Source organism: Arachis duranensis, chromosome 10, assembly GCF_000817695.3.
Source record: "Arachis duranensis cultivar V14167 chromosome 10, aradu.V14167.gnm2.J7QH, whole genome shotgun sequence".
Lineage (NCBI taxonomy): Eukaryota > Viridiplantae > Streptophyta > Magnoliopsida > Fabales > Fabaceae > Arachis > Arachis duranensis.
Genome location: NC_029781.3, coordinates 93,050,095 through 93,073,516, shown reverse-complemented (window position 1 = coordinate 93,073,516; position 23,422 = coordinate 93,050,095). Strand labels below are relative to the sequence as shown.

Genomic DNA, 23,422 nt, shown 5'->3' with positions numbered 1-23,422 from the left:
TTTTATTACAATAAAGTCTTTTAATTTTATAAAAATAAGATATATAAATTTTTATTTTAATCAGATTCATTATTTTTATTTAGATAAATAATTCTTTAAAAGTGTGAAAAAAATTTATACGTTTTATTTTTTAATAAAATTTTTTTAGAACAAAAATGTTCGATGTAAAATTTTTTAAAGACCTATTTAAATATATACTCAATAATTTATTATATATTTGTATATAAATATATATTATTTAATATATTTTTAATATATATTCTGTATGTGAACATATATTCTATTGAGTTGATAATTAATTTTTTAAGAATAACTATAAATAATAAAAAAAGAAATAATCATGTGAATAAGAGAAGAGGAAACTAGAGAGTAGTGTGGGGAAGAAAAGCAAGAAGAGAACAAAAAGAAAAATAATGGATGTGAGGAAAATAGTGGTGATGGTGGAAGATGAAGAAGTTGCAAGAACAGCTCTAAAATGGGCACTTCACAATATCATTCGCTACGGTGACATAATCACATTGCTTCATGTTTACCATTCTTCATCTTCATCATCTTCAAGAACAAGAACCAGATCAAAATCTCGCCTTCTTCGCCTCAATGGTTACCAATTAGCACTCTCCTTTCAACACATCTGCAATAGCCACCCCAATGTTTGTAACTAATAAATTTTGATCTTAACTTGGTTTGATTTGATTTAATTTAATTTATTGTTATACTGATTTTGTTGCTATGTACAAATTAATCTTAGGAGGATTGTGTTACAGACAAAGGTTGAGATTATTGTCACGGAAGGGGATCAAGAAGGGACTAAGATTGCTGCTACGGTTCGAGAGCTTGGAGCTTCTGTTCTTGTGGTTGGACTCCATGATCATAGCTTTCTTTACAGGTAATTTAATTATAACTTCAATGTCAAAATATATTCAAATACTTTTCAGGTCAATTTCAATTTGATAAATGATTTTCACAATAAAAATACCATTCTTATTAATTAATTATATATTAATTGTTAAAAAAATATTGATATTAAAATAGTATTTATTTACTCTCCCTAGAATTTATTGCTTTTGTTGGGGGAAGAATAAAGTTGGGTTTCTCTTTGGTAATTGTCATTGTAATTAAGGTGGGTGATCACCGATGAATGAAAAGCATGAAATTCAATGTTCTGTATATTTATGTTTTTTCGGAAAAGAAATAAGACAGATTCTGATTAGTGGTACTTGGGAATTGGGATTTCAACTTTTAATTACATAATAATTATTCTGGGATCTGTAATAATCAATATTTCCATATCACTCTTCTTTTTTCTGGTGATCTTGGCTTTCTTCCCTAGTTGATGGGACCTGTGTGTCTTAAATGTTCCAATTTGTTTTGTGCTCTTTCTGATGCTACTATGAATAAACAACAATAGTGATATTTGAAGTTTTGAACCTAAGGTTTTTTAATTTAATTTTAATATTTAAGGTTTTGCGAATTAGTAGTAGTCTCAATGTTTTTTTTTTTTGGCTAATTTTTTTATATTAGTTAAATACATGTGTAATACATTGATATTGGAAGATTAGGTGTTTTTTTTATATGGTGTTTTATTTAAATCGGACGGTCCGATTTGTTTGAAGAAAAAAATAAACTACAAATCAGAGGGTTCGATTTGCTTGAAAAAGAAAATAAACACCAAATTGGAGGATCCGGTTTGTATTTTTTATTTTTTTAATTTGTTAAAATAAAAATCGGACGGTCCGATTTCAACATTAAATTTTTTTTTTATTTTCGAAATTACAAATCGAACCGTCCGATTAAGATTTTTAACTTTTTTTTATTTTTTTCCAAAACTCAAAACGGAGGGTCTATTTTCTGCTGACACCTTATGTATGAAAAACATCTCTCTTCTCCATAGTGTTGTATTACTACATTCTCTTCTCCATGTCAAAAATAAAAAGCGTTTTCTTTTTTTTTTGGGTGTCTTTGAAAAGGTATTTATTAAGAATATAAAAGTGGAATTCGCTTTATCTATAAAATCCTTTCTCTTGTGTGTTCTTAATAACAGTTTACTTGAAAAAAAAAAACCTTCTAAAGTGAAGTTAGAAAAAAAAATCTTTTAAAGTAAAGATTGTAGCAAAATAATAAAATAATATTTTAATCATCTATAAATTTATAATATTTATTATCTATGAATTCTATTATCTTAATTTAAAAATAATTAAAATATTATTTTATTATTTTATAAATTTTTTATTTTAGAAGATTTTGATATGATTATTTGATGAATTTTTTATTTTTTTTAAAGTGATGTTAAATGTAGTTTTTTAGTATATAATAAATTTTTATTTCATTTAAAAATAGTAGTGTACTGTAAAAGATTACACTTTATAACACTAATTTGAAAGATCTGTTTTCTATTTTAACTAATCATCTTATGTAAATAGAATATTTTTTTGAAAAATATAAATTTTAAAAAAATTTTATGCATTCAATATGTTGATAATACATTGAAAGAATGCAAATTTTCTACTTTTATTATCATCAGCTAATTCCTAATTAAATATCAACGCTGTGAAGCTTACAGTACAAAATGAATAATTACAAAAGAGTATGACAATATTATTATTTAAGAGATTTTACTTTTTATATAAAATTTGTTTATAATAAAATTTTATCAAATAGAAAATGACATTATAAAAATGAAATGATTAGTTCCTAACTAAAATATTGGTATCAAAATCACTTTTGAATTTAAGTATCATTATGGGAGGTAAAAAAGGATATAATGTCGTGTTTTACATATTTTTTATTTTAATTAAAAAATGTATAATAAAGAATTATATTTTATAATACCACTTAAAAAAATTGAGAGAGTTTATCCAGTGTTAGTGATCTCTGGAACTTGATCACGTAAGGCCATGACTATTGCACGTGCCATCTGTAATGATAACAAAACTGCCAATGCTTTTTGGCTCCACTTCTGAGTTCTGAGTCTTTCTTTTTCTTTTCTTTTGTTTTTTTAGTAAAAGGACAAAGGAGCACCTGCTAGATTCCGTTAGTAGTAGTCTTATCATGTTGAAATTACTTTTTAGGAATATTTATTGTAATTATTGCTCTATTCTTTAGCATTGATTTAACTATTAAAGGGAAAGAAAAGAAAAAAAAAAAGAAATGTTTTCGGAATGTAAGTAATGCTGTGCCCATGTACTCTACATATGAATCCCTTTAGAGGTTAAAGCCTAAAGGCCCTCAAAGGTGTGCTTCTAATGTAGAAGGAAGCTATCTTATGTTAGCTATGCCTATTATTATATATGGCAGAGATGAGTTCTAACTTCTAAGAAGGGTAGTGTTGGCCCAACAGAAGTACATGGTGCATTTGGCTCAACCAACACATGCGATGGCTCCACTAAATAAATAATGATGAATAATAATTAGCTGTATTTAAGGGGAATGAATAATTTTGAAATGACGTGTTGATTTTCACCATCGAGTCCTCTAAAATAACACAATAAATTATGATCATTCATTTCATTGCAAACTCAAAATCTTGTTTTTATTCATTTGGTAAATAGATTGGCTATGGCCCATTCCCCAAATAGCATGGCCAGACATTTCAACTGCAGAGTACTAGCAATCAAGCAGCCCCCTACACCACCATTGAGACCCAGTGTATCAGTTCTAGACAGTGCAACCAACATGGACTTTTCTCAGATCGATATTTCTAGATTAAAGTATGTTCCCTCACTATCTATCTCACCATTAATAATTCCTCAACATGCTAGATTCCTTCACATGGTTTTAGCAATTTGGAGCTTATATATTATTAGATGCGTTCATGCTTTTATATCCTTGCATCTTTTTTCTTGTATATATAGGCACAAATACAATATTAAGGTTACTTAATAGAGCTTCTAATAACTCAGTTTTAGAATTGTTGTTCTTGCAGAGTACCTCAAATGCCTCCACCAAAAACACCATACAGGATATGCCCCGACCCATATGCAATTATTTGGAGGCTAAGGAGGGCGAGGAGAAGCTGAAGGATAAAAAAGTTTAAGCTCTTGATTAAAAATTTAGAATCGCATTTTCCTTTTACATTTTTATTTAATTTCCACTTACACCAGCAGCCCCACCCAACACACACAGATGAAGCAATTGACGCAGTATAGTTTTGTTGTTTATGGCTTAGAGTTTTCTGATTGTACAAAGGTTGTTGTGGGAACATTACCTTACTGGAGTAGTGGCATTGCACTTTATCTTCGGAATCTTGCCACTACTAGATAATGCCGAGGATGCTATGACATTGCCCATTGACACAAGCCATTGATTTTTCTAATTTGTTCATTCTTTCTCTACTGAATCCAATGATAAGATATTTTTATATTCTTCCTGCAGCAAAGTTTGTGAAATCGTTCGTGTTAATATAATATAATAAAATCCCTTCCACGATTACGAATTTCGATTGCTTCGGTAAGAGTTCAACTATCTACTGTACTACAGACTGTCTTTCGTTTTCATCAATGAATACTTTCTACAACCACTTGAAAAAAGTAGCTGCTTCCAACTTCTGTGTAGTGTCTAAACTTACAATTTAAGGGTAACAAATTTCAGTTGACCTAAAAGTATTTAAAAAGAATGTGTAACTATTGAAAGAATACGCAGATCTCCTTGATCTTTGGAAGATGAAAAGATTACATGATATAAACTGTATTACAAAAATATTATATGCAGTTATGCACACCAAAAATCAACCACCAAATCAGTCATTATGTGTTTGTACATAAATATACATATTGTTTAAATCATTTTCAATATGTATTTATTATCTAGCATATATTTTATATGAGTAGCTAATTTGGCAGCTGATTTTTGTGTGTACATGTAGCATGATTGATTTTTTTTTAATCAGAAAAGAATTTCAAAGCACATAGAAAACTTAGAATTATTGTGGGCCAAAACTTGAGAGTCTAAATCAAGTGCTCTCGACCGTATTCGCGTACAATTACGGGCACACTTGTCGGAGGGACCTGCAACAAAAAGACGAAAACAACTAGAAAGTATTAAGCTAGCAACAATTAAACCTTCTTCTTTATCAGGTGCAGTCAGCTACATTCACCAATTGACTCCATACTATCACAACATAAACCATATCTATAGGCCATAGCCAAGATATTAAAATTCAAGTCTTTCTCTAACTGACCTGGACTATCTTCCTTTTACCTACTCTTCCAAAGGCTTTTTAAACAAGTCTTCTGCGAATAAGACCAAACCACCGTAGATTTCTACCATATTTTTCATAATGAGTGATGATTGTCACCTTAACTTTCTTTTGAATGTATCAGGGAGGGAAAGAACATAAAGAAAAAGAAAGCAAAAACATTCAAAATGCTCCCCTCCCCCTCAACAAGAACATAAATAGAGGAAAGAGCCAAAAAACCGGTAATGTACGTCTAGGACAACTGGATATGATTTGAGAATCAATCTCTATGTATATAAATGAAAAAGAGAAAACCCTAATTTAGTTCCCTTCCTAAGGGGCAAAAGAAATCTTAGACATATTCATTCTCTAGTCCTTTCTAGAACTCACATGTCCAAATGTTAAGGACTAACATGGCCAACATTAATATTCCAATTACCACAATTGGGAAATCCTGAGAGCTTTTTTTTTTCCCTCAGAAATTGGGCTTGTGTAGTTTTCATTTTCAACTTTTTTTCAAGATTTTAGGAAAAAATAGTGAAAATAGAAAATTAAGACAGAAAACTGGATTTATATTGTTTCTGCTTTCATCTTTACAAATTATAAAAAGTTGAAAATAGAAAAGCAAACAAGCCCCTCCCCAATAAATTTTACAAGGACGAATATGAGGGTTCATTCTATAATGAAAAGAGACAAATGCAAAATAATGTGGGAGGAGAATTAGGAATCGAACTTTACATCATAAAAGAGCTGGATATATGTCACCTAATTTACATCTAAGACAATGTGGTGGCATTCAAAACAACCTTAAAACCTGCACAACTCACACTGATAAACTTACCATTCCATGGTCTGTAACAATTGCTGAGATATAATCTGAAGGAGTGACATCAAACCTATCAATCAAAATAAAATCAGTATCTAATTTTTCATGGGCTGTTCACACAAACGTAAAATCTAAAGCTTACATCAAATTCAAAATCTGCAAATTGTCTTCACTGGTCCAATTGTCTAGATAATTTACATTCATTCTTCCAGGAACCGTGGCAACAGCATTGGGATCACCTGCAAGCAATTTGAAGTTTTCTCAAATTGACAGCTTCATTTCACAAAAAGTGAATTTTTTCGCTTGGCAGCACATGAAAGGAATAGAAGTGGGTTGAAGATCATTTATATAAAATGCATGACAGTTGACACAAGGATAGCAGTAGATACAAATTTCTATCCCAAGCCCTCCTCTAAATATCAAGATACGCTGAAATGAAAATGCAAAGCCAACAAACTGATGCTATTAAACTTACCTAGTTCATTGGAACATATTGAATCAAGTTGGACTCTTTCGTGAAACTTATAAGCTTCACAACAGACCAATACAGGAACATGAAATGCATGAGCCACCATAGCAACACATGCAGTCCCAATTCTTGAATATACAGTTCCATTAGATAGAACAGCAGAAGCTCCCAGAAAAACTCGTGTGACTTCATGCATGACGTAAGAAACACCATTTATTAGAGTATATGTACAATCGAGTCCCTTTGCCAACAACCTACGGATTAAGGCCTGACTTTGAAGCTTTGGTCGCGAATCTACCACCACAACACGGAACTGTTTCCCAAGCTCATGAGCATATAAAAGAATCATCTCCACAACAGATGATGATCCATATATTAGAAGAACATCTCCATCCCTAACCTTTGTAGCAGCATGTCCAACTATCACCTTAGCAGCAAGAATTATTTTCTCATTTATGAATCGATCAATATCAGAATAAAGAGTTGCTTTTGCCTCAGATTCAGAATGACTTAAAGGCAACTTGGCAATACGACTCTTTACAAATCTAATTGCATTTCCCATGCTAATAGAAAGAGGCCTGCATTCAGTGAAAAATGAAACATAACTACCAAGTTTTGCAGTTAAGTCCCTAACAAGAGCTTTTTCAGGAGGAGTAGAGTAGTCTCTGATTGCTTCTTGAAAGGCTCTGAGCATTTCAATACAACGAGCATTATCACCAGATGTACCTCCTGCCAAGTAACGCAATCCAACCTGAAAATTGAATAAGCCAGTGAGCAACATATCTATATTTGCCATTTAAAAGTTCATTTCAAAGCATGGATACATGCATGTAAAAAATTGCTTCAAATGGAATTGACATATTTCCCCCCTGCATGGGAAGAGGGAATAATATCGATCCAGGTTCCAGCTCAAAAGACAATACATAAGAAAAGGGCAAACTACATGATCTGCAGCATTGAACACCTCTAACGGACTTTGTCAGTGAAAACATGACAAATCAAGAAATGTTGTGTTTCATATCTCCTAATCTCAAGGGAGACAAATATAATTTAGAGTTAAAACAGAAACAAAAAACATCCATATCTAGTTGATCGTATAGGATGCCTCTTTGCACTCATGAACATATGAACATGTAAAGTTATAAATTCAAACAAAGGGCAAACTTTAAATTAATATATTTATTTCATAAAAGTTTTTTAAAACAACATTTTTGTAACCACTGAACGGTTTAAATTAAATATTTATTTTCATCAAAGTTTTAGAAAAAATTTTGTAACCATCGCAAACATAATATTAAACACAACTAACAAATACAATAATATCAAGGAGAATGGAGATTTGAAATAAGAATAATTAATTTAAGACACAGCAAAGCAATTGCATTTAACAACGAAATATACACACTATAGAATGAAAACACAAGTTAGTTGTAATGTTGATATTTATGCTCAGATCACATATTTAACTAGTAATATCAACAAATAGATTCCAAGTATCTTAATTTGAACCAACCTTATGAAACTCCAAAAGAGTACCTTGAACACAGAAGGATGCACTGAATCAATTTGGAAAAGCTTTGATTCAAGCTTAGGAAGCTGAGAACCATATTCGTATTGAGGCAAATGACGAAATAATTCAACTCTGTTTACAGCTTCAGTTTGATTGACTAATGCACGCCTTTTGGCCTTTTCAACTCTACTTTTGTCGTCAAATTGCATACGTGGAGGAGGAACATCTTTTTTCCTCTCTTTCTCCAAAGAACGACCACCTGATTTCTTGTCAGTAGCTGTCGAAGATGTTACAGGAGGTCCATCTTTCTTCCCGGAAGACTGCTTCACACCTTTACCAGGTTCTGCTCTGCCATCAGCTGGATACAGAACAACTATCAAAAGCATAAGCAGAGACTACAGGAGCCACATGAAGGTCATAGAATACATGAATAAGCAACTAACAAATTTAACTATCTGATATATTTGGCCTATTTAAACATGAAACTCCAAATTTTTTCTTTCAGTCAAAACAAGTTAATCAAATTTCAACAGTCTTCCAGTTTTAAAAAATTTAGAAAGAAATAATTGAGAGCTAAAAACTGATGCTTCTAAGAAAGTAGCAAGAATAAAAAGCCCCCAGGGTTGCTCAAAGCAAGTGTTTACCTTGGTTTACAATTCAAAAACTATGCAAGGGCACAAAACTAATGAAAACTGTGAAGCAACAATTATTTTAAACCATGCCTCTCATTTAAAAACCAATTAACAGAACAAGAACACTGACAGTTTTCAAAATTTAGAATAAAAGACGAGCTAAAATTTAAACTTCATAGTAGTATGCATAAATCAAATCAATTCTGAAATATTCAGAAAAAAAATGCGAAATTGTCAACAAAATTTTCAATGACTACAACCACCTTTAGAAGTAGCTTTTGCAGCTCTTTGTGCCTCCTGCAAGGCTCGTCTCTCGGCCTTCGTAGTGTTTGCCTTAACTGGCTTCGAAATTGAGGGCACATCGTTGCGTTCTTCTTTGGCAGTTCCTTCCATCCTTTCTGCTATGAATATTATGCTTTCGTCATTAACATGTTAAAGAATAACAAATAACTATATCTAGAATCAGCCATTTATCAGAAGAAGCAAATGCAGCTTATTCAACATCATCAAAATCGCTCACATTTATTTGTAATTGCTAGCATGTCATTGCCTATTTTGAATTAAAGAAAATGAAAGTTTAATGTAGCATCGTTATTACTACCGGTGGTTCCGGCTATAGCTCCGGCTCTGGATCCGGCTACATTTTTCGAATTCACACTGCCGGTTAAACAATTCTCCGATGAATTTTCCAGAGGCTTCGCCGGCAAATCGAACTCTGTGACGGCAAAACTCGATTCGCTGCGAAGGAACCAACCGGAGGAATCCTCGGAGAATTCTCCGTCGCCATCGCGATACTCGGAAGTAGGCGTGGACGCCGCTGATGGCGAGGTTCCGAGCAGCGCCAGGGAAGGGTTGTAACTCCCAATCGGAATTCGATCTCCCGGGAACTGACGCCGGAACCCTATCTCCGGAACAGGAACGGCGGCGGTTCTCTCGGAGAGAAGACGTGGCGGGGGCACAGTAAGCGGATATTGGGATTGGTTCGGGTCGGGTTCGAAACCGACGCGCCTGAATTTGGGGTCCATGGAAGTCGAGAGGGTGTCGGTAACTCGGTATGGGATTCAATTCAATTCTGGTGATGGAAATTTTAATTAGGGTTTCATGATATTGATTGGCGTAATTTTTGGTGATTGCGATTAAGATTGGCGTGTGAATAGGATTTTGTTCGTGGAGTGTGGCAGTTCAGAAACTAGTTACTACTAACTACCACGACTTCACGCGAGTCAGGTCAACTAGATCATGGAAAGTAACGCGGGAAAACAAGATTAATGTGATTACTGAAAATTTTATTGTTAATGTATTAAAAATATGTCATATATTAGGCTATCTTAAAAAATATAATTAAATTATAGAATTTAATTTTAATAAATTAGGGCCCTTCTATGGTAAAGATTTAAATTGGTACAGATTTACAGATTTTCTGTCCAAATGATCATGAGATTGACACGTTGCTCTCTTTTGCAGAACTTGTCTACTGGTTGATGGCTGGGTTGGCTGAGCCAGAAGCCGAAGCTTTTTGGTTTCACAGTCTATTAGTGGACTTGATAAGGTGGGCTATGCCAAGAAAAATATTTGGGTATCCAATAGATGATGGGTATTTTTTTTTTGTAATGAAAATGGAAGGGAGGAAAAAAAAATACAGAGTCATATCCTGATGCATCAAAGGGAAGCGAAACAGTGACGACAATATTGTGGCCAAAATTGATGCCCTAGGTTCGAGGCACAGGGAGACAGTGTTGCTGCAGCGGCAGAGGTCGAAGGCTGGAAACAAACTCCGGTGAAGTTTGCTGGTTCTTCTCGTATCCAGCGCTGATTGCAGCTGTGCGATAGACGGTATCGCTACCGGCGGGGGAGACAGGCGGTGCTTCCCTACTTCCCGTGTCGTGTTAGGTATGAAGTATGCTGGTTGTTGATCTGTTGGAATATGATCTGTTGGAATATAATCTGTTGGAATATAATCTGTTGCAAACGGGATCTTGCTTTAGAGGTTTGAAGCATTAGGTGTTTTGAATTCAAGTCAGTCCATTAATCTGTTGCGTTGTGCCTGGCTTCGAGCTTCCGCTAGATGCATGAGGTACGGTGTTTATCCAGTTTTGCCGTATATGTTATTGCATTCGTGCTTTCCTCTTTTTCAATTTTTATGACTAGAATGCCAGCTTCTGTCGTTCAAGCCGAATACTGAATTGTTGGTGATATAGACTTTTGGGATTGATTTGTAATTGGTAATTGTCACACGAAATTTATAATCCCTCTTTGTCTTTTTATACTTGACATTCAGGTCTTCCTCCCTTAGTGTAGCCTGTCATTGCATACAACACATGAAGTGAGTCATGTGCACTGCGCATTACTTCAATTTAGTCTTTAAGGATCCCTTTTATGGATTTGGCAACACGTTTAGAACAAAAATGAAAGGACGGAGAAAAAGAAGTTAATTGTTACAGAAAGTAGGGTTCATAGAAAGAAAGTTTGACATGTTTGTGGATGTGTAGCGGGAGGTCGGAGATTGTGCAAGTAACAGTTATATAGTCTTTAGTAATGATAAGTAAAAACATGGATGGTCTCAGTGTATTAGTATGTAGTGTCTGTCCCACACTGAAGGTACGAATACAAAATCATGTGATTTTATAGTGTGAGAGTTGCCTTAAGAGAGTAGCTATAACGTTTACATGTTCCTTTGGTTGACTTACGTGAGTTATCTATTAGATTGTGCTTGTTTTGTTTGTATGGCGTTAGGCTATTCTTTTTTATTTTTTAATTTTCGATAAGTCAATAATAAGTAAAATATATTTTGTATGAGGAGGTGCTGAGTTAGTTGTATTGAATGTAGGTTCCGACACCATAGATCAGCGGCATAAGAAAGACTATTTACTTTGGTCAAAGATAACATTTCCTATACTAGTGTTGTGATGCAGCATGGCTCCCCTCCTTTCTGTTTTCTTATTTTGCTGTTGTTATGATCTCAAATAAAAGCAGTTATTGTTGTTATTCTTTTTCTTCTTGACCATTTCGATAAATTTGCTGCATTGCTCCAATAATCCATTCATCCAGGTTGAAGAAACTGGACAGAGAGCAAGTCTTTAGGGTTGATTGAAATTGATAAAGCTTGTTCATGGTATCCACATCATGTCCCTAAGTTGGACCCGAATGTATGTAAGTATGTTGGTGTTGTGGCATTGTTAACGAGTTCACCGGTTAGTTAAGGTGCGGTAAAACTCGTAGCATCATTTATAAGCATAGACTTCATGTGTATTTAATTATTTGAATATTTGAATATTTATTTATGCCTAGCCTGTTTTAACTCCCTATTCCGATGCGGGTGTTTCAATAAGTCGCATTGTAAGTCATGATAAGTTTCCTGCCGAATAACCATCTTCCAGGTGATTGACTTCCTTTGTTGTTGAAGATGGATTCGCAGGTGCATTTCACTGTTGGAGACGATGACTCGGGCGGTCTTAGTGAGGATGAGTATTTCCGCATTTCTTCTCCGATTGGGGATGACGAGGATGACTCCTTTGAGAGTGACTCCGAGACGGCTGAAACGGGTGACGAAACCCACGGGAACGGGGTCAGGCCAAGCCAGGAGATATGTGAGGCTGATGCTCCCGGTTTTAGGTCGACGGAGGATTTCTTGGACAAAGTGTTTAGTACCGAGGAAGATGCTTACGCGGCATACAAACAGTTTGCCAGACTCAGGGGGTTCGGTGTAAGGAAGGGTGACGTGGCTCGAATGAACGGCCTTTTGGTTAGACGAGACTTCTTTTGTCATCGTCAAGGTACAAGGCATGAGAAACACTACGATCGTCCCGAAAGAGTGAGGGAGGAGAAGCCGGAGAGTCGCACGGGTTGTTCAGCGAAGCTGAAAATTTACTATGACCTGCAAGATCAGGTTTGGAAAGTCCGGAGAATAGACGACAACCATAACCACCCTCTTGCTACAACCATGTTTAGTCATCTTCTTCCGAGTCATCGGAATCTGAGTGACGGTGACAAAGCTCAAGTTGATAGTCTAAAAAAGTTTGGCATTGCGACATCAAAGATAATGGCGTACATGGCCGGGCAGTCAGGGGGTTACCGGATGCTTCGGTTTACGAAGAGGGATTTGTACAATTACGTTCACAGCCAAAGAATAGCACAAATTATCAATGGTGACGCTGCAGCAGCAATAAGTTATTTGGAAGGCAAGGCCAATACGGACATGATGACTGTTGCCAGATACACCAACACAGCAGAGAATCAACTTGGTAGCCTATTCTGGGCGGATGGGCAGATGATGGCGGATTACCAGTTGTTCGGTGACGTCCTTGCATTTGATGCAACATACAGGTCCAACAAGTACAAGAAGCCTCTGGTGGTATTCTCCGGATCAAATCATCACAAGCAGACAGCAATTTTCGGCTTTGCATTACTGGAGGACGAGGAGGTCCGTACATATAAATGGGTATTACTGAACATTCTTGATGTCATAGAAAACAAGAAGCCTTCCGTTGTGGTCACTGACGGGGATAAAGCGATGCGGGCAGCGATCGCCGATGTGCTACCTTTATCCAGGCATCGCCTATGCGGGTGGCATTTGGAAAAAAACTGTGTCTTAAGGGTGAAGGAGCCTGAATTTCGAAAGGTCTTCAAAAAGGCAGTTTATGCAAACTTCGATGCTACAGAGTTCGAGGAGTACTGGAGCACGGCGGTGGAAAGTTTAGGGTTAATGAACAACAGCTGGGTCAAAAGCACCTACGAATTAAGACATAGTTGGGCAACAGCATATCTACGTGGCACCTTTTGTGCGGGTTGCAGAACGACTTCGAGGTATGAGGGCATAAATGCATTCGTCAAAGGGTTCCTAAAGTCTACAAATAGCCTTCTTGAATTGGTTCAGAGCCTGGATAGGGTGGTAAAAGACTATCGCAACAATGAGGTTACAGCTCAATTCTATTCATCGTACTACACGCCCGTACTGACAACAGGTCTTGATAAAATCGAGTTGTTTGCTGCAAAGACATACACTAGAGCAGTCTTCAAGGAGGTTAGGAAACAGATAAAGGGGGTTGGTAGTTTATTGTTGCTGGGGAAAGACAACATTAGCACGACGTCCGTCTACAAGTTCTCAAGCGTGGGGAACCGTCGTAGGGTTCGCAAGGTTCTTTACGATCCAAGCGAACCAAAGATTGAATGTGATTGCATGCTGTGGAACAGTGAAGGCATTCCTTGCTGCCATATATTTTGCGTGATGAAGTATGAGGGTTGGGACGAAATCCCACCTGGTTTGATTGTTAGGCGTTGGTGTAAGGATGCGAAGGAATGGACAGAATCCGAAACATGCAATATATCGGGTCACAACAATTGTTTATTGAGGTACGGCACGCTGTGCAGTGCAATGAGTGTCGTGGCGAAACTAGCTTCTGACGATGTATTTGACTTCTTTTTAGTGAGGGATGCAGTAACGTCTTTGGCACGGAGGCTTCAGGTGCGTAGGGGCAATACCATAGACCACGAGGCCAGCGAGAGGCAACAGGACGTCGTGAGGGATCCGGCTGTCACCCGGACAAAAGGGGCCCCTAAACGCGGTAGGGAGACGGGGTCCTCGACAACTGCAGAACCTGAGGGGAAGAGGCGTTGCTGCACTTGTTGTGGGCGTCCCGGTCACACGAAGAGGACGTGCATGTCTTAAAGGGATATGAGCCAGGTCGGCACTCGACAAGTGACCTCTGCCACGGTTGGGAATCCATCCTCCGGAGAGACTAGTGGGAATCGTTCGGGGCGTAGTTGCTCGGAGGTATGTTTTGTGCTTTCGGTTATTTTTTTATATGCAATTTATGTATGCAAAGTGAGATAAAACGGCCTGGGTAAGTGCTTTGCACGATGATGTTGTATATAGTTTGTCTTCTAAACTTGTCACATTGTGTATGCTTTACATTCTTCGTTGGTGTCTGTAGGCCGTATCATTTTGCTTATGTTTATTTAGTTCCCTTTTGCTTCACAAGGTTCACTTCATTCTTCCATAACCGTCTCATGTGAATAACTTGTTTATCTAGTTGCAGGCTGCACATCGCGTCTCTGAACCTAGTATTCCCAGCGCCACGGACCCATACATACCGAGACCGCCCGGACCCAATGCAGCCAAGTCTAGTCTACCCCGGTTAAACCTAGGGGTTGCCGGCGGCAACTTCTTCCTTGGGGGGCAGCAGATACATCAGTTCTTTGCGGCTCCCAGCTGTTCAACACTCCACGGATGCGGCCCTAATCAAGCAGATGCGGCGATTTCCTCACCTGAACCAGCTCCCGCTATGACTGCTACGAACTTTAATACGTCAGGTTCTGATGCCTTCCAACAGTGGGTTCTAGAGGTAAAAATGTTTTGAATTTTTTAGTCATTGTCCTGCCAAGGTAACTAGTACACATGTTAATAGAACGACAGTTAAGGTTGACATTATGAATGTTAACTGTTATTGTAGAATGCAATGGGAAACTCTTTGCCCGCCAACAGGTCCGGAGGGAACTTTTCATAGGCTGAGCATGAATAGTTTGCGGGAGAGTATGACTCCTTTTCCGTACAAAAGCGCAGGTTTCGACAACTGTTCAATACCCGACGGTTTTCCTTGCAGAGAGTTATGTTTCAAATTACAGGGTGTTCCCTCCAGAGCACATCTGGGACATACTGTGTAGTTTATGTTAGTAATCTTGTATTATTTTTACCTATAATTTATGCACGGTATCAGAACATTTTGTGGTAAAGTTGTTTCCTATACATTATGACAACAATCTTGCGTTCAACTAGCTTTATGGTTATTTTATGGTCCCGGGATTTTTTAACAACATTTCATAAGCGAAAGTTAACTAAAGGTTCAATCTGTGGTTCTCATAAGTCAAGCTGAATTGTGCCAAGTCATTTCTCTGTAAGTGTGGCCACGTTTATTGTTAAGTTAGATGGTCGGTTTGTGATGTGCGAAAGGTTAGGCACAAGTGATAGTACGTATGTCGTTCAGTGCCAAGTCATGCCGAATTGTTCCAAATAATTTATCTGTAATTGTACTCACGTAGATTATTACATTAGAAGAACGGTGGATGAGAACAGCAAAAATTATGCTTCTGTATTATTTTGTTACTTGCTTAGTGGAATATGGATGCATTTAAAGTTGTTCCACACGCTATTATTCGTTACAGATTGTGATAAAAATTATTGGAATTCGGGCCAAAATTATTCAACACTGAAGGGTGCTAAAGTAACCATGCTTCATACTTCCAATCTTTACATATACATATATAGATGACAACAATGTTAAAGTTTACAGCCAACAACGGCTACCACTTTTAACCAAACAAAAAATAGCTTTACACGGTGCAAGACGGTACAAAAAAATAATTCCCTGCACAGATTGTGAGTATGCATAGTCACATTCCTATGCATAATAATTAGAGTGGAGTTAAGAAACCATTGAAACTGCTTTCAGACCCCTAGAAATGCTAATCGCTGAAAACGCCTATTGTTGTTACTATGCGTATCTAGAGCCATGGCGTCCCACGCGGAAAAGGGTGGAACTAGTAGCTAGTCTAACGAGATGACAAAAAATTACAAAAAATAAATGTCCATGTAAAAAAATCCTTAGTTGTCGACATCCATCATGACCAGGCGTATGAAGCGATCAGCATAGGAGACAAACAAAAAGATAAGACCCTAAGTCCCCTCATAAGAGACTTATATGTTCTTCCCAACCTATATGGCTATCGTTGTTGTCCTCGTCGTGAAGACGCTATCTTCTTTCTCCAGAAACTCATGGCCTTTTCCACGACATCGATTGCCTTTGCATTGTGTGATCTCAATACAAGATCAACGGCTATTCGCATCCTTTGTTTGGTCGTTTACTGCCTGCAAGCTATGAAACCGCAGTTTATAAGTTCTTCGATTATCAACACTGTAATTAGACTTGTTATATTTTTTGGCTCGTTAACATATTTCATTCAAGTAACTGATCATGGACGTCTTTGAACAACGTACCGTCACACTGTGTATAGCCCAAAGTGCTCCCCTAATCATCCATTGCAAGACCCATACACCGCAGTCCATCCTATGTCATGTAACACACCAAATAACAGTTTCTACAAAGACTGATGCAACAAAAATAAAATGGAAAAGAAACCCTGCCAACAATTAACCACACAGTACACGTATTTAGAACACTATGACAACAGAACTCACGATAAATGATGTTGCTGGGGCATCACGGGCTCCTCGAACGGGTAAGACGAGAAGCGCGGTCTTTCAGCAATCCTCTTGGATAACCACTTGGGTCCAATTGTTATTGACTCCAAGTGCAGTGTCTGCTTAAGAAACCAATCCCAGGAGAAGAGGTCATGATATTTTCCCCAAAAAATAATTTAAGCATATATGTAATCGAGTATGTGAAGCCAGCATATATAATTAATTAATGTCAAAGTAGCCGTTTTCCATCAAACGGGTTAAGCCTATTATTCGTGGGTGCATCAGATTCCATGGTATTTATAACACATACCAAAATTCATTTCTATTAACATGTCACTATTTTATTTAATTAACAGACCAACGTTAACAAGGGTAGCATATACGAATGAGACAGATGCAACCAGCAGGCTGACAAGTACATATGAAATCCGTGGATTTTATTACGCATAGTACGCAGTCCGGACCTTACAAGAATTATATGGTAAAAGGTGTTAACCTAATTAACATGTGTTACTGTGCAGGCTAGGGTTAAAAGTCACTACACTTACCACTTGCGTCATAGCAAGTTTTCTTGCCTCGGTCTCTGTTGTACACTTTAACGAGTCAAAGTACATCAGCCTCTGTCGGCGAACATCCACAACCATCAAGTACCAGTGTCCGTCCGTCCACATTGGTTGAAAGATCTGTTATTCACAACGTTGAAAGATCTGTTAGTCGCAACGGGAGCAGAAAAGGTTTCTTATGGTAAATTAAGTTACGACTGTTAGAATCATGTCTTCCACCAGTAACGGGATTCGTTTTCAAACCTCGGTAACCTTGTCGACCTTGCACCTCATATGCTTGGTCACAACCGCGTCTATGTTAGCCTGCGTCATACGCGTTCCTTGTAGGGCATCTTGCTGTGGTGAGATCAAACATCGTCCCTTATTAGTGAGGAAAACCGATTGTCTCAAAAAAGGTTAATCATAACAGACTCGTTATGAAGAGTTAATCAGACATTGTGCATGCTGTTACATTTGTCGTGACTCACCATGATCATTATCGGAATGAACCACTGGTGCTGGCTGGAGGTCTTCGACAACATCGTTGCCACGATTGTAATAACCTGAAAATTAAGGGATGAGCTTATGAATTGTGACATGCGAACTGCGGCCGCACCCGGCTAGTAAGACAACAACTATTGAATGAAGGTACACAAAAGCACTCACGTCATCCATAACTCTTTCATTCGGAGCAAGTGTTAATAATGCTGTCCTATCCGCAAAACAGTGACCAACGTCGGCCAGAATTTCACTAGAAACGAATTAGTGACATCGGCAGAAACATACAAGAAGAACCGGGTTAGTGTAATTGGAAGAGCAACGTGTAACGAAAGAGGGCATATGGCGGACCTAGTTGTCGCCTAACCACGTTGGGTTCTCCTAAAGTATTATGTCAATCAGGGTTTATGGCAGCACAAATGAGCCAATGCACCGTACAACATAAATGACTGAAAACATTCGATATACCTCTTCGGAAGATCCTTGCTGAAGATGTACGTAGCAACGGCAAGCTCAACCCCTGCGAGGTCCATACTCTGGGTTGGTACGAAAGCTAGGTTAAAGGCCTAACTCAAACAATGGAAACCACAAACAGTGTTGTCTTAGTCACTAAGTTTTTCGAATGGTCAATAAATACATGAATCGAAACCTAACCTTTGGGATATTCTCCGCAAGCATGCATACAAGAGCCGATTCGTGAACAACTCCATCGCTGCCAACCAGGGTGAGGTAATTGTAGTGCTTCTGTAAGCAGTTAGAGGGGCCCGGCGACTTGCTACGTGGACGCCGTGGATGTCGACCACGCCGACCTCGTTCACCGGTAAGATCGACCTGGCAGGGATCACAGGGGCAATAGTCAGGGAAATATAAAAAGGAAAGGGATGGTGAAAGGAACACCTCGATTACGAGTTGAATTAGTTGTTGACGAAGCTAGGAGTTACCAAGTTAGGGTTTTTTTTCGGCTGCGTCTTGGCTCGGATGGTCCGTTGATTGCGAGGGGCTCTCTTCGATTTCTTGGATCTGAAAAGCATGTGATCCATGCTAAACTTTCCATCTAGTGTCGGCGCATAGGTCGGATCATGGTGCTGCAACGGCTTTGTCTCTTGAGAAATAGGATCGTTGTCTACCAAATCCTCAGTTTGCAGCCGCCGCTTTGGCGGAATCCCATTCTGACACGGGCACCGAAGTTTCCTTTCCTGGTCACATTATTGCTCCGTATCCTGAATCTTCGCCAACATAGTCAACGCCTTCCGAAAATCTGAGACAACCTGGTTGTTTAGGCAAATTCATTCGGTGAGCCTTCGAATTTCTTTATTTAGGCCAGAAACGCTGGTGACAACACTGAGCGCGATAGGGCTGCAATTCTGTTTTGAGAACAAGTTCACGGCGTTCATAACTATACATGTTTCAATGCAGCAGTTCATAGGGTTTACCAAAGTAATGGCTGGTAGGGTCACGTATATATTCTTACGTTTTCAACGCGCGCGCAGGAGGATACAGTAGGTGCAACGGACAGACCGTGATCCTCATTGGGTCGCCGAGGTAAGCTGCGAAAATGAGGAAGCACAATGTCAATCCATTGACATTAAAATAGAACAGGTTTACTATAGGAATGATAAATAGCGGTACAGGAGAGGTAACAAACCTCTTGGTATGGTCTGCGGTTGCTTGTCTGGCGCAGGAACGCGTCGACTCAGACTGGGTATGCGACCAAGGACGGACAGTAACCGGAGGTTCGGAGAAACCATACCGCGAGGGGGATCTTATTATTGTCTTGCTTCTTCCACGCCTGCAAACAGCATGTAAGTTCGCGATTTAGGGATAAAAAAACCGGTTACCATTTTGCACAACTGCGCCTAATGTCTAACGAAAACTATATCCAACTCAGATGTTACCAATCTTTTTCTTTTATGTTTAGGTCGGATCAAGTTAAACGATGTTACGTTTTACTTACCACACTTTTCCAAGGCCTACTAGGTGTTAAGCACTCACTTCCAGGTATAAGGAAAAAAAAGTTTTATACCAGGCCCATTTATGTTATTTACTTGTTGGCCCATAAAAGCATACTCAAGAAAAAGTTTATTGACCCAAGCGGGAATGCGTTTATTTTTTTTGGGTTTGCCATCGAAATCCAACTTAACCCTGGCTGAACATTTTTTTGGAGTAAATGTCGAAAAATAAATCGTTCTTTTTATTCTTTGGGTAAAAAAAAAAAAAACAGTTCCCATTGGTTCTGCCCAAAACGCTTTTCTCATGCTGTATTGGCGTGGGGAGATACGCCGCCTCAGACTGTGCCGCCTTGGCCAGTCGTCAACGGCGGGGTGGACGTCCCCCGTAGAAATGAAGTGTAATTTCGTGATTAATTTCAAGGCCAATCTACGGTGCATCCACGTATGACCGTTTTGGGGAACGTTTAATGACACAATGTTTTGAATAGTTACCTCTGTGAAGAATGATTTGAGCCTCCACCCCCTTTGGATGACACGGGGCTATGCCTGGAATCAACATCTTCCCTCTGCGAGGACATGTGACCCGACGAGTAGTTTCGAGAAGTGGAAAGTATCCATACCTGTTAGCCGTCAGAGATTCCCAACAGATACCCCACAGTATGACTCTCAAATGAAAAATCAGTGTTCCGCAAGAAACAGCTGAAAACCTCAGAAATTTAGGGTTTTTGTAACACTCCCCCTATTTCGGGGCTATGACGTAGACTCCGTTAGTTGTGGGTGGTCCTTGGCAACGCGACGAATCTGACCCAGCAATACAAGTTCACATGCATTGATGTTGGCGTGGCTAGACAGTGGAAGTGTATCTCCTATGCCTGGGACTCAGATCTCTGATCCCCTCAGCCAGGTCGTTTTTCCATTGAAAAACCCAACTGGAATTTCATAAAACCAGGCTAGCGAAGGTTGCTTTTGATCCAAGGTTCTTGGTTCGAGACATTGTGGCGATATTTTGAAAATTCTTTAAAGTAGACCAGTTTGGTTAGACCGGTTCTTACCGGTTCACACTGGTTAGATTCCTCCCAACAGTCCAAAGTGTAAATCGAAGTAGGGTCTGGTTCTAGTCCGGTTAACTAGTTAATCGGTCGGACCAACTGAGTCAGTTCGGTTTGAGGATATGATTTGATCTGTAAGATTATCAGCTTGGATCGAATCGGATTCACACCCTAATCAGCTAGAAGGAAATATGTTTAAAAAGTTAATAGAAATTTTTTTTGACTTTTTTTATAAAAAAAAAGTAAATTTCTTAATATTTTTTATGTTATGGATATATTCGATATCTGAACCGAACATAAAAAGTGCAAATATCAAATTTTACTTAATGAGTTTAGTGTGGACTGGATCAAAGTATCAGCCATATACGAAAATAAGGATGTTAAAATATTCTAACTCTTTACAAGAAAAATAGTCGACAATTAATTAAAAATTATTTAAAATTTACACTCAGTAAAAATTAAAATTCAACGTGTTCTGTATTAAATATATTTAATAACGTATTATATCATATTGGTTGAGATTAGTTTTTATAGTGTCAATCTTTTAATAACACTTTATTAGAGAAAACTATATTATAAGAGTTTTTTAAAAACTAATTAATATGATATATATTTTGATACATTACATCTAATCTTTTCAAGAAAATGTAATTGTTAATCTATTACGTTTTTAAAACATCTTAAATCAGTGGACTTTATCTAAAACACAGTATGAAAACATCTTTAAAAAAAGACGTTTCAGGCGACTTTATCTAAAGAATAAATACCGGGCCATATGAAGTGAATGTTATTGTGAACTGAGCCAGCAAGAAACGTGAAAAACCTAAGCAGTGGACAACTCATATATATATGGGGAGCCCTGCACAAGTTCAGGTCATACTCTTTGTGTTGGCAATAAACCTGACGTCGTGGTCAAACTTACAACAAGGGCACACAACTTCTTGTCACACCGTGGAGAGGAAGGGATGTCCAACACCAACCCTGTTCAAGCCACTTTTGAAGAGGCAGCATCGGTGGAGCACATCCGCACTCTGATCGCAGAAGCACGTGGCGATGGCCCGGATCCGGTCTCCGTTGCTGAGCGTATGAGACAGCAGCGGTGGGTGTCCGAAAACCCCGATGAGGTGGCCAGGCTCATAAGCAACACACGGAGAAACGGACCAGGTATTGTATCTCACCTTTTTCACGCAGACTTGCTCCGACCTTGTTCGGTGACCACGTCATTACGACTGGATCCCGGTTATTACATTTCCGTTAACACTGTTAACCTATTTTCTTGGTATATGTAGCCGACGAGATGATCCCAGATCGTGACTGGAGCAAGGTCGTTGGTTGGAGGAGCCGCCAAACATCTTTAAGACTAGTATGCAAGGAGCTCTCTAGGCCTGCTCCTTATTACCAGACCCAAACACGAGACTTCACTGTTGTCGGCAATGTTCACAGGTTTTTCATTTTGGTCCCTCCGGGAGTGCGTACCGGTGCATTGTCTGCAGTTGGCAGATTCTCGACGGACCCTCACCTTGCTCGGGAGGATGCGGCGGCAGAGATGATCCGGGTCTTGCTGGAGATATCCGGAAAGCATCTTGACGATTACAACTACGACCTTCTAGACGAGGCGCTGTCAGTCAATTACGAACTACAATGGGAGATCGGGGCGGTGAAGTCCAGCTACAAGGAGCTCCGGTCCTCCTATAGGTACGTTCTCCGCTGTAACAACCCGGAATTGGTAGACTCCGACTCGGACTCTTCTTAATACCATCCTGACGATCGACTTTCGACATCAGTGCCTGCTAAATTAACTGGGCAACCACCGGTTTTAAGCATCCATGTGTGTATCCTCCATGAACTACATCGACCATGTCTTTAATAGTTCCGTGTATGTTGTTCTACTTATCGTGATATTTTTAATTTCTGTCTCATTGTATTCTGTCAATTGGGAGGATGAACTAGTGAAGAGGGTTTTTTATTGATAGTGTTAAATTAAATTTGTCAACCTAATCTCTTCCCCAAAATTCGGTTTCCAAAACTGGAGATCCTCACTAAGACATGAAATTTAGACGAACGCGCAGACAACAACAAAACGCTGACTAAACCGTAAGTGAAAGACCTAAGCAAATGGTATCCAGTGTGAAAGTGCACCCACGGGAGCATGCTCAAATTACTAAAGGGTTCATGTTGTTTGTACCATAAAAGTTTAAACCCGGACACCCAAATAACCAGCTCCTGAGTGGATCAACTTCAACCTCGAAGCTCTACTTCCCAAACTGTAAATCTTAACCGCTAATGTGTTTTATTTTTTTTCTCTCTTAAAAAAAGATAAATATATTTCTTCATGCTCAAAATGGTTTTAGAAAATCTTAACCTCCATATACTATTTTATTTTTATCAATTAAAGTATATTTAACATGTCCGAATAAATTGTATTGTATTTTTTATTACAAAACATAATAACAGAAAGGCAAATGATGAAAATAAAATGAGAAACATACTTGTATATCTAATTTAATAGTAACATTTAAATGTATAGAAAATATCCTTTTTCAGGGTAACATGTTCTGTCAAATTAATAATAATTTGTCT

General features: G+C 38.2%; 3 protein-coding genes across 8 annotated transcripts; 2 read left to right on the top strand and 1 right to left on the bottom strand.

Moving 5' to 3' along the window:
- Positions 1–361: 361 nt before the first annotated feature.
- Positions 362–4,359, top strand: LOC107470951 (uncharacterized). The gene is made up of 4 exons (XM_016090375.3): positions 362–650; positions 765–886; positions 3,549–3,707; positions 3,923–4,359. Exons 1-4 carry the CDS (start codon positions 414–416, stop codon positions 4,014–4,016), a joined length of 612 nt encoding a protein of 203 aa, XP_015945861.1. The 5' UTR covers positions 362–413; the 3' UTR covers positions 4,017–4,359.
- Positions 4,360–4,517: 158 nt separating this feature from the next.
- Positions 4,518–9,851, bottom strand: LOC107470950 (uncharacterized). 6 transcript variants are annotated; one of them, XM_016090371.3, is made up of 7 exons: positions 9,212–9,851; positions 8,874–9,011; positions 8,005–8,351; positions 6,475–7,219; positions 6,142–6,238; positions 6,015–6,069; positions 4,518–5,003 (listed from the first exon to the last, which is right to left on the bottom strand). In XM_016090371.3, exons 1-7 carry the CDS (start codon positions 9,633–9,635, stop codon positions 4,944–4,946), a joined length of 1,866 nt encoding a protein of 621 aa, XP_015945857.1. In that variant the 5' UTR covers positions 9,636–9,851; the 3' UTR covers positions 4,518–4,943. The 6 variants fall into 6 exon arrangements, with proteins under 6 accessions (XP_015945857.1, XP_015945858.1, XP_015945859.1 ...); XM_016090372.3 differs by having other exon boundaries at positions 8,874–9,008; positions 9,212–9,850; XM_016090373.3 differs by having other exon boundaries at positions 8,005–8,336; positions 9,212–9,849.
- Positions 9,852–12,013: 2,162 nt separating this feature from the next.
- On the top strand, positions 12,014–14,275 carry LOC107470855 (protein FAR1-RELATED SEQUENCE 5-like). The gene has a single exon (XM_016090276.1). It carries the CDS (start codon positions 12,014–12,016, stop codon positions 14,273–14,275), a length of 2,262 nt encoding a protein of 753 aa, XP_015945762.1.
- The last annotated feature ends 9,147 nt before the right edge of the window (positions 14,276–23,422 follow it).